We start from the raw sequence: 11,577 nt of genomic DNA, 5'->3' as shown, positions 1-11,577 counted from the left end.
TCCAGTAGTTGGCTACATGGCTAAAACGTAGTGTGTAGTTCCAGTAGTTGGCTACATGGCTAAAACGTAGTGTGTAGTTCCAGTAGTTGGCTACATGGCTAAAACGTAGTGTGTAGTTCCAGTAGTTGGCTACACGGCTAAAACGTAGTATGTAGTTCCAGTAGTTGGCTACACGGCCAAAACGTAGTATGTAGTTCCAGTAGTTAGCTACACGGCCAAAACGTAGTATGTAGTTCCAGTAGTTAGCTACACTGCTACATGACAACAAGTAGTGAACTACTGCAAACACTATCTTGATTTGAATTTAGTTCCACCACCACTAAGCTACAGCAAAATGTAGTTCATTTACTAGTAATCTGGTGCAGTAGCAGACACAGGGTCCGGTACGGGGCCAGGAGCCCATGGGATGGGATCTGTTAGCCCAGCTGGTAGCAGGTCTATGGGTTTTCCCAGGAGCCTCTGCTTCATCTCATAACTTTCCTTGGAAGGTCCTACAAGGCCGAGGAGATCTCCAACCTGATTGATGAGGACAGTAGGATAAATTATATTATACTTCTGAACCAGTTGATGAATTCTAACCTGTCGGTCGCGATCGAGTGTCCATAGTGGGATTTCTTGAGTTCGTAGTCTTAAATGAAGCTTGTTGAGAAAAACCTGCAGCTTTTCCATAACCCGCTCTGGACTCTTCCCTTCAAGGAAAACATAGCGGAGGTCTGAACCTTCAGCTGGCTTAACATCCATTTGAGTTGTGTGGCCTCCAAGAATGGAATCAATGTCCTTTTTCCTGACGCACAGGGCATAATAGAGCACATCTGTGTCCGTTATGAAGAAGACTTCACTGCAAGATGGGGTCTGGGAGATGTGTTCCACTGGTTTGGGGGATGTGTTCCTCACATGGGTCAAGTTGTCTCCAACATACCCTGCTGCTTGCGGGCTGGGAAATGGGTTGCAGCGGATTAAGAATTTGGAAATGGCCCCAGAGGCATGGCTATTGAGACTGGATGGCGAAGGGCTGCTGTGGCGCAGGGTGTTTGTGTCCTGGGGTAAGACCTGTGTGCATGTGTGTGCGCACATGTTTAAATGTGTATGTCTGTATCTGTGTGTGTGTGTGACGTGACTGTGTGTGTGTGTGTGTGTGTGTGTGTGTGTGTGTGTGTGTGTGTGTGTGTGTGTGTGTGTGTGTGTGTGTGTGTGTGTGTGTGTGTGTGTGTGTGTGTGTGTGTGTGTGTGTGTGAGATCTGGGCAGTTGGTGCAGTGGAAGGAGCCCTGAATGGGTCGCTGGGGAATCTCGTTCACAGGCTGGAGCACCTCCTCGCTGTCCTTGGAGAACATGCTCACATCCAGATCGGCCTTGACTGGCACGTCCACCTGCGACACACACATAACACAAAATAAAAAACGAGAGAAAAAATATAACTCTTCTGCAACGCTCGTTGGTCTTGGGATGACCTGCAAACGACTTGAAAACTGAAGGTAGATGGTGTTGCTTACTGAGTTTAAAGCTCTGAGAAAAAAAATGTTGTTGACCACTAATTGTTTTTAATGTAAAATATTGTATTTACATGCTGACTACTAATTGTTTTTCATGTAAAGTATTGTATGTACATGCTGACTATTAATTGTTTTTAATGTAAAGTATTGTATGTACATGCTGACTACTAATTGTTTTTAATGTAAAGTATTGTATGTACATGCTGACTACTAATTGTTTTTAATGTAAAGTATTGTATGTACATGCTGACTACTAATTGTTTTTCATGTAAAGTATTGTATTTACATGCTGACTACTAATTGTTTTTCATGTAAAGTATTGTATTTACATGCTGACTACTTTGTCCTGACCTCTTGCCAGCTCAACTCAAAAAATAGTTTATTCCCTGATAAATTAAAGGTACAATAAAGGAAATTGTAACCATACTTTTTACAGGACATGGATTGCAATATGATGTGTCTTCTTACTACCTCAGGCGTGTCAGCATTCCTGATTTTAAGAGGAATGTGTTGTCCATCCACTTCTAAGACATGGGTCCGCTGCAACACACGTGCAGCCACTGCAACAGAGAGGAGAGGAAGTTAGATGAATGACATGGTTTTTACCACAAATGTACAGTGGGGCAAAAAAGTATTTAGTCAGCCACCAATTGTGCAAGTTCTCCCACTTAAAAAGATGAGAGAGGCCTGTAATTTTCATCATAGGTACACTTCATCTATGACAAACAAAATAGGTGACAGGTGTCTTTTATACTGATAACAAGTTCAAACAGGTGCCATTCATACAGGTAACGAGTGGAGGACAGAGGAGCCTCTTAAAGAAGAAGTTACAGGTCTGTGAGTGCCATAAATCTTGCTTGTTTGTAGGTGACCAAATACTTATTTTCCACCATAATTTGCAAATAAATTCATTAAAAATCCTACAATGTGATTTTCTGGATTTTTTTTCTCATTTTGCAAATACCCACAGACCGGGGCCTTCTTGTGACTTACTTCGCAAATGAATGTATTTTCCAATAAGTCCAATTTATCTAGTGCCCTAGATATGAGTGTATAGCCGGCTGCATAAGTTCCATTTGGACGGTAAGATGAAACGACTCAATATCGCAATCTGCCGATCTCTCACGGAGTTGAGAGCAGACTAGAGTTTTTTTTAATTTATTAACCTCGGACTCCTTTGAGTTGCTATGCGTCAATAACTAGTGATGGACACAAATCATTCTGAAGCATTGAGGTTTTTCAGCGAATTGTGTCAAATAGGTTCATTACTCGGGTTTTGATCAACACAGTGTACACTAGTGGCACCTGCTGGTCAAAATAATTTAGAGCAGCCATATTATTATAGATGATGTCCCACACCCCGTAGCGTGTCCGCAGCATAGCCTTTTTGCCTTCTACCAGAGTAGAAGAGGGAGGCCCAACTCGGAGGAAAATCTGTCTCCCTCCGGCAGGAGGCGTTTTTTCCCCTTGTTTTGCCCAACAAACAAGGAGCTTTTGTATGCAGGTCAATGAGAGTGTGTCGAACTAAAAAATGTCTTATTTGCTACATGAGGTAAATTTGACTGAATAGAAGTTTCGTAATGCTTAAGTTGTTACGAGTGTACTTAAATAAGTAGGACACGTGACATCCCGGCAACTTTGAGAAAAAAACACTTTATATTGGAGTTGTTTCGAGATGGCTATGCATATTCATGACATGAGGCTAGTAGCATTGCATCTCTCGGGTTGACGTCAACAACCCTCATCGAATATTGCAAATGTATCCACCAATCCAAAGAAAGAATAGGCGGGAGCAACACCGCTTTGTGGACAACGACTCCCATTGTTTTTTAAAACATTACTTTAAAAATGTAACATTAACCTAATAAAACATGTGTTGTGGGAATGACGAGCAGTAGGCCTAATACATTATCACAGCATATTGGCTATGTGCTTGGCCTGTTAATATTGTTCTTCTCAGACCATATTATATTTTAAAACTCAAGCTTTGATAACAAAATAGATCAGTTGGTGTAGCACTTGCAAGGCACAGCTGAGCATAAATTTAAATAATTTGCTTTTTTATTTTACTGGACTGATGGTACCTCCTGCATCTGTCATGGTGCTTTCAAGAAAAACTCAACAGGTCACATCATGATGTCAGTGATCTGCAGGTCGGAAAGTCAGAGCTCTAGAAACATGCCCGAGTTTCCAACATGGAATTCTGAGTTGGATGACCATTCAAAATGATGGTCATCCAGGTTCCCAGTTGTCTTGGACGTACTAAATTCGGGAAGTCTGAGATTTCAGAGTAAAGAGTTCAGTTGTTTTGAACATGGCCTTATTATCAGTAGAGGGAGAGAGCAAGAGAGCAGCAGAGGGTCCATCTCTCATGGTCCCTGCTCTCTCCTTCCTTTCCTCTGGTGAGACTGACCAGAGAGAGGGGACAGTCTTCCACCTGATGGCGTATCTCGAGTCGTACCGCATAACCAATATGCATGCATAAATTCATGTTGTTCCTATGACCAGAGAAAGTGATATTCCTCCATATGTTGAATAAAAACAGTGACAGCAGTAAAAACAGTGACAAAATTAAAACATACACACTCTTATCAACAGCAGCTCTTTGCTATATTCTTTGACAGTCTCTCTCTGGTCATGGTTTTAAAAGCTATGAAAATCTCACATAGGCTAGTATCAAACTTTTCTGTGGCCGGGGAAGCTGTAGGCAAGGTGCTTTGAGCTATCAAATTGGTCAGCGCAGTAGGTCGCACTTGATTTAGCCACAGATTTCTCAGGCCACAGATCTCCCAGTCCACAGATCTCTCAGTCCACAGATCTCCCAGTCCACAGATCTCGCAGTCCACAGATCTCGCAGTCCACAGATCTCCCAGTCCACAGATCTCCCAGTCCACAGATCTCCCAGTCCACAGATCTCCCAGTCCACAGATCTCCCAGTCCACAGATCTCCCAGTCCGCCATGTTCCTCTTTTCAGACAAATTAAATGGTACACAATGGAAACACTGCGCAGAGCTTCTGAATCAAGTGAAAACCTACTGCCAACAGTGCAACATCCATTTTAAAAAGTAATGCCTTGTAGATAGACCAGTTGGACTGGTTGGTGACCACTGGACTATGCCTCAATCACGCACTAGTCAGAAATAGGAAACTCTGACATTTCTGACTGGTTGTAGTTATACACGTGCCGTGTTCAACCAGTTAGCAAGTCGAATATTTCTAAGTATCCTAGTTCCGACTAGCAAGTGAACGCGGCAACTGTTACGTAGTACACTGCTTAGCGATCTCGACACATGCCTTGGAGCTTCGGCATCAAACGTACCATCACTAGTCAATACTAGAGGTTGAACGATTAATCGGAATGGCCGATTAATTAGGGCCAATTTCAAGTTTTCATAACAATCGGTAATCGGCATTTTTGGGCACCGATTGTGGCCGATTACATTGCATTCCACGGGGAGACTGCGTGGCAGGCTGACTACCAGTTATGCGAGTGCAGCAAGGAGCCAAGGTAAGGTGCTAGCTAGCATTAAACGTATCTTATAAAAACAATCTTAACATAATCACTCGTTAACTACACATGTTTGATGATATTACTAGTTTATATAGCTTGTCCTGTGTTGCATATAATCGATGCGGTGCCTGTTAATTTATCATCGAATCACAGCCTACTTCGCCAAACAGGTGCTTTAACAAGCGCATTCGTGAAAAAAGCACTGTCGTTGCACCAATGTGTACCTAACCATAAACATCAACGTCTTTCTTAAAATCAATACACAAGTATATATTTTTAAACCTTCATATTTAGTTAATATTTCCTGCTAACATTAATTTCTTGTAACTAGGGAAATTGTGTCACTTCTCCTGCGTTCTGTGCAACAGAGTCAGGATATATGCAGCAGTTTGGGCCGCCTGGCTCGTTGCGAACTGTGTGACTTTCTTCCTAACTAAGACAGCCAACTTCGCCAAACGGGGGATGATTTAACAAAAGAGTATTTGAGAAAAAAGCACAATCGTTGCATGAATGTACTTAACCATAAACATCAATGTCTTTCTTAAAATCAATACACAAGTATATATTTTTTTAAACCTGCATATTTAGTTAAAAGAAATTCATGTTAGCAGGCAATATTAAACTAGGGAAATTGTGTCACTCCTCTTGCGTTCATTGCACGCAGAGTCAGGGTATATGCAACAGTTTGGGCCGCCTGGCTCGTTGAGAACCAATTTGCCAGAATTTTACGTAATTATGACATAACATTGAAGGTTGTGCAATGTAACAGGAATATTTAGACTTAGGGACGCCACCCCTTAGATAAAATACAGAACGGTTCCGTATTTCACTGAAAGAATAAACGTTTTGTTTTCGAAATGATCGTTTCCGGATTTGACCATATTAATGACCTAAGACTCGTATTTCTGTGAGTTATGTTATAATTAAGTCTATGATTTGATATTTGATAGAGCAGTCTGACTGAGCGGTGGTAGGCAGCAGCAGGCTCGTAACCATTCATTTAAACAGCACTTTTGTGCGTTTGCCAGCAGCTCTTCGCTGTGCTTCAAGCATTGCGCTGTTTATGACTTCTGCACTGTTGAAGCGAAGAACACAAGCATTTTGCTACACCCGTAATAACATCTGCTAAACATCTGTATGCGACCAATACAATTTGATTTGAGTGGTAGAGGAAGATGGGTACAGGGTGAGGGATCCTGAGAGGATTCCTGTGAGTAGGCAGAGACCATGAGAGAGTGGTAGAGGGAGATGGGTACAGGGTGAGGGATCCTGAGAGGATTCCTGTGAGTAGGCAGAGACCATGAGAGAGTGGTAGAGGGAGATGGGTACAGGGTGAGGGATCCTGAGAGGATTCCTGTGAGTAGGCAGAGACCATGAGAGAGTGGTAGAGGGAGATGGGTACAGGGTGAGGGATCCTGAGAGGATTCCTGTGAGTAGGCAGAGACCATGAGAGAGTGGCAGAGGAAGATGGGTACAGGGTGAGGGATCCTGAGAGGATTCCTGTGAGTAGGCAGAGACCATGAGAGAGTGGTAGAGGGAGATGGGTACAGGGTGAGGGATCCTGAGAGGATTCCTGTGAGTAGGCAGAGACCATGAGAGAGTGGTAGAGGGAGATGGGTACAGGGTGAGGGATCCTGAGAGGATTCCTGTGAGTAGGCAGAGACCATGAGAGAGTGGTAGAGGGAGATGGGTACAGGGTGAGGGATCCTGAGAGGATTCCTGTGTGTAAGCAGAGACCAAGAGAGTGATGGGAAGAATATGTGCTTCAGTAAGGTGGGCTTTTTAGCATTCATAGCCATGGTTGTCAATTATACTGCAGAAATGGATCAGAAGTGACAGAAAATAGAAGTTGTGGAGGCAGTAGCTGAGAGGTACTCGGGATTGTGACGATTTACTGCAGAACAGCTGCTTTGAGGGCTATTAGTTGGCACGGCAATTTTCCTTGTTTCCAATGTTATATTACCATAACAAAAATGTAACGTAGGTAGGTCGTGAATGGCATCACACACCAGTACAATAGGTGGCGGTGTATACAACTAAACGTTGGATGCGATCCACCAACCAAATCCTAAAGAAGTACAGCTGTGGTTTTATTTGATTGAATAACGTTTTATTAAAATGTATGGATTTCAGCAAACAAAGCACGGCACGCAAAAACATACAGTAGGTACACAGTACGGGTTTTAGAATGTTTAAAAAAAACTAAGTATCGCGCCGTCCCAACCTTCGCTCTCTCTCCCCGCTACTCTCTCCTCTTCCATCCTATCATCTCTTCCCTCCGCTCAAACCTTCTCCCACCTATCTCCTGATTCTGCGCTTTGCAACTAGAAAGACCATAAACAAACTAGTCTGTGGTACTTGGCAATGTAAAGTGAAGAACTGGAATGTCACTAAAAAATTATCGACAGTACGAAATATTCAATTGACAGCACGCAATATTATTGCATTAAATTAACTGTGTATGGATGTGAGTTATCTACGTTTTCTCAATCAATGTGATTTGTTTAGGTTTGGCAATATTGTAATCCGATTCCCAATTTCCCTCTCTCGTTTTTCACTAAGAAAACACTGAAAATATACTTGATGTAAATTATTATGCATTAACAGCAAACATGTTTTTATTTTCCTTCAAAAGGCTGTCATTTGAATCAAACTTACATATATCGGGTTGTCTGTTTGTTCAAAATAAAGTCGTCACCACTGAAGTATGGTCGTACTATGCATTTCGAGAAAAGTGAAAAGTTGTCAGCGTCACGCATAGACTGATGCCGCGTTCAAATGCTAATCGGAACTAGGAAACTCGTACATTTCCGACTTGTTATCCGTTGACGCGGGCACGTGTATAACTATAACCAGTTAGCAACTCGGAAATTTCAGAATGAACGCGGCAGAGTCTATGGCGTTGCTGCTGACAACCTTTCACTTTCGATTCTGTCGAAATGCACAGGGACACCATACCTCCTCCTTCTTCCTCTATTTCTTTAAGTTATATTGACGAATCGCAACCAACTGACAGGTGCTTACACCGAAACCTACTGCACTGGAGTGTGAGGCCAGTCACTCCCTATCTATACAACTATATTCTCTAAACTAACCCTGCATTTCTAATCAAATGTACACCTGAAACCCCACCTCTTTAAGGAATACCTAGGATAGGTTAAGTAATCCCTCTCACCCCACCCCCCCTAAGTTTTAGATGCACTATTGTTAAGTGACTGTCCCACTGGATGTCATAAGGTGAATGCACCAATTTGTAAGTCGCTCTGGATAAGAGCGTCTGCTAAATGACTTAAATGTAAATGTAATGTAAAGTAATCTCACTACTAACCTCACTACTCCCATCACCCACACCCAAAATACCACCCACTGCCCATTACGTCCAACCTCTCTGACCCTGTCAAACAACCTCTCTGACCCTGTCAAACAACCTCTCTGACCCTGTCAAACAACCTCTCTGACCCTGTCAAACAACCTCTCTGACCCTGTCAAACAACCTCTCTGACCCTGTCAAACAACCTCTCTGACCCTGTCAAACATCCTCTCTGACCCTGTCAAACAACCTCTCTGACCCTGTCAAACAACCTCTCTGACCCTGTCAAACAACCTCTCTGACCCTGTCAAACAACCTCTCTGACCCTGTCAAACAACCTCTCTGACCCTGTCAAACAACCTCTCTCTTTCTACATAATATGTTTCACAATATAATAATAAATGTTGAACCGTTTCCACTACCATGCAGCCATTACACATCCCAGTACCATGTTTCCCTATCAAATGTTGAACCGTTTCCACTACCATGCAGCCATTACACATCCCAGTACCATGTTTCCCTATCAAATGTTGAACCGTTTCCACTACCATGCAGCCATTACACATCCCAGTACCATGTTTCCCTATCAAATGTTGAACCGTTTCCACTACCATGCAGCCATTACACATCCCAGTACCATGTTTCCCTATCAAATGTTGAACCGTTTCCACTACCATGCAGCCATTACACATCCCAGTACCATGTTTCCCTATCAAATGTGAAGAGGAATACAATCCCATATGTCCTAATCTCATCCTACACAACATAACCTCCTCCATTCTGTTCTCATTATATGACACTATCTCCCGTGCAGATTTCCTTGTACTATAAATATGTCTGCCTTTACTACTTTCATGCCATTGTATCTGCCAGCAATCTAACCCATTTTTCAGAATCAACGTTTTAATTTCCCCTCTGAACAACCGCACCTGTAAATCCACAATATTATTTGTCTCTGCTCTTTGTGTTGTTATATCTATTACATCATGTCCATAAACTCCTGTATGACCAGAATCCAATAGATGTGAATACCATTTCCTGGTTACCCTAACAACAGCATCATTATGTCTACCCATAAATCCTCACATTCTGACTTCCCAGATCGTAAACTACACAGTCCCAACATATTACTAATCTTCTTTGATTACAACTCCTCTATCCATTGCAAGCTAACAATTACGGCAACCATTTCTGTTGAATATACAGATAAATCATTTGTTAGTATCTTGCATAGATTAACATTAAACTCAGGAATAAATTCACCTGCTCCTGTCTTCCCATTCATGGCATCCTTTGAACCATCTGTATACACTGCAAGACAAGAATAAAACTGATTGCTAATATATTGATCAGCTATTGTTCCTACATTATCTTCTACACACCACTGTTTATTATCTTCGATCAGGCTCAGATCAACATGTGGTCTTGTATAAAATGAAAGGATGTCAAACTCAACCTGTTTATCTTTTCCAGTGATGAAGACATGGATGTCTCATGGTATGTTTTAAATCTGGAATGTATTGATTGTTGCTGCCTTCTTGGTCAGGTCTCTTGAATGTTTTGGCATTCATGTCCACGCTCACTTTCTGAACAATTCTATCATCAAAATCAAAAGAGGTGCTGTCAAAAAATGATTGAATTGACCATATATTTACCATAAACACATGCAATGTGAAAACATGTCACATATTATTCTGTGATCATTTGTGATTTGAATCTTGAGTTGATATATCTTGATAAAGCTGGCACAACTTCTTACCTATCCTTTTGCAGTGGCTGCCAGTGTCCTACCTATCCTTTTGCAGTGACTGCCAGTGTCTTTACCTATCCTTTTGCAGTGGCTGCCAGTGTCCTACCTATCCTTTTGCAGTGACTGCCAGTGTCTTTACCTATCCTTTTGCAGTGGCTGCCAGTGTCCTACCTATCCTTTTGCAGTGACTGCCAGTGTCTTTACCTATCCTTTTGCAGTGGCTGCCAGTGTCCTACCTATCCTTTTGCAGTGACTGCCAGTGTCTTTACCTATCCTTTTGCAGTGGCTGCCAGTGTCCTACCTATCCTTTTGCAGTGACTGCCAGTGTCTTTACCTATCCTTTTGCAGTGACTGCCAGTGTCTTTACCTATCCTTTTGCAGTGACTGCCAGTGTCTTTACCTATCCTTTTGCAGTGACTGCCAGTGTCTTTACCTATCCTTTTGCAGTGACTGCCAGTGTCTTTACCTATCCTTTTGCAGTGGCTGCCAGTGTCCTTACCTATCCTTTGCAGTGACTGCCAGTGTCCTTACCTATCCTTTGCAGTGACTGCCAGTATCTTACCTATCCTTTTGCAGTGACTGCCAGTGTCTTTACCTATCCTTTTGCAGTGACTGCCAGTGTCTTACCTATCCTTTTGCAGTGACTGCCAGTGTCTTTACCTATCCTTTTGCAGTGACTGCCAGTGTCTTACCTATCCTTTTGCAGTGGCTGTCAGTATCTTACCTATCCTTTTGCAGTGACTGCCAGTATCTTACCTATCCTTTTGCAGTGACTGCCAGTATCTTACCTATCCTTTTGCAGTGACTGCCAGTGTCTTTACCTATCCTTTTGCAGTGACTGCCAGTGTCTTTACCTATCCTTTTGCAATGACTGCCAGTGTCCTTACCTATCATTTTGCAGTGACTGCCAGTGTCTTTACCTATCCTTTTGCAGTGACTGCCAGTGTCTTTACCTATCCTTTTGCAATGGCTGCCAGAGTCTTCACCTATCCTTTTGCAGTGACTGCCAGTGTCTTGTGGTGGACCACTGTCTTGGAAGTGGAGGGACACCGCTGTCCTCTTGTCAGACAGTCGAGAGCGGACAGGCCTGAGGTAGTGAGAAGAAGCCCCTTCCTATTCTATTATTATATGCAAGTCCTCTACAAGTATGGTTCTGTTCAAGGGTAAAGAACACCCTTCATGTGGGCCTGTTCCCCAGTGAGAGGGAGGTGCGGTGGATCCTAGGACAACCATGGCTTTGAGGTGGATGACTACCAGCTTCCCCATGATCAGCTGCTTGTACAGAACTCCTTCCTAAAGCTCAGAGTAGCAAATGCCTAACTCCAGCAGCTACATCCCCAACACACCCAGCCCATCTTAACCCAGGCCATCTCCAATTACAGTAATGTCGCCGCAATGTATGCTGGGAGCAGAAGTCCCATTTCGGGGGAATGGAGAGCAGTTTGGACACATCCTGCCTTCTTCTTCACCTACCGACGACTCCTCATCACAGGACTCAGGGTCCCCTCGTAGGG

At 42.9% G+C, this 11,577-nt stretch overlaps 1 protein-coding gene across 1 annotated transcript; it reads right to left on the bottom strand.

The window, feature by feature from the left end:
* Positions 1–7,748, bottom strand: LOC124012721. Its single transcript, XM_046326630.1, has 3 exons — positions 7,662–7,748; positions 1,963–2,051; positions 1–1,368 (listed from the first exon to the last, which is right to left on the bottom strand). Exon 3 carries the CDS (start codon positions 1,330–1,332, stop codon positions 349–351), a length of 984 nt encoding a protein of 327 aa, XP_046182586.1. The 5' UTR covers positions 1,333–1,368; positions 1,963–2,051; positions 7,662–7,748; the 3' UTR covers positions 1–348.
* Between the last annotated feature and the right edge of the window lie 3,829 nt (positions 7,749–11,577).

Source organism: Oncorhynchus gorbuscha, linkage group LG24 (assembly GCF_021184085.1).
Source record: "Oncorhynchus gorbuscha isolate QuinsamMale2020 ecotype Even-year linkage group LG24, OgorEven_v1.0, whole genome shotgun sequence".
Taxonomy (NCBI): Eukaryota; Metazoa; Chordata; class Actinopteri; order Salmoniformes; family Salmonidae; genus Oncorhynchus; species Oncorhynchus gorbuscha.
The sequence above is the reverse complement of the archived record's forward strand: the minus strand, read 5'-3'. Positions and strand labels throughout refer to the sequence as shown.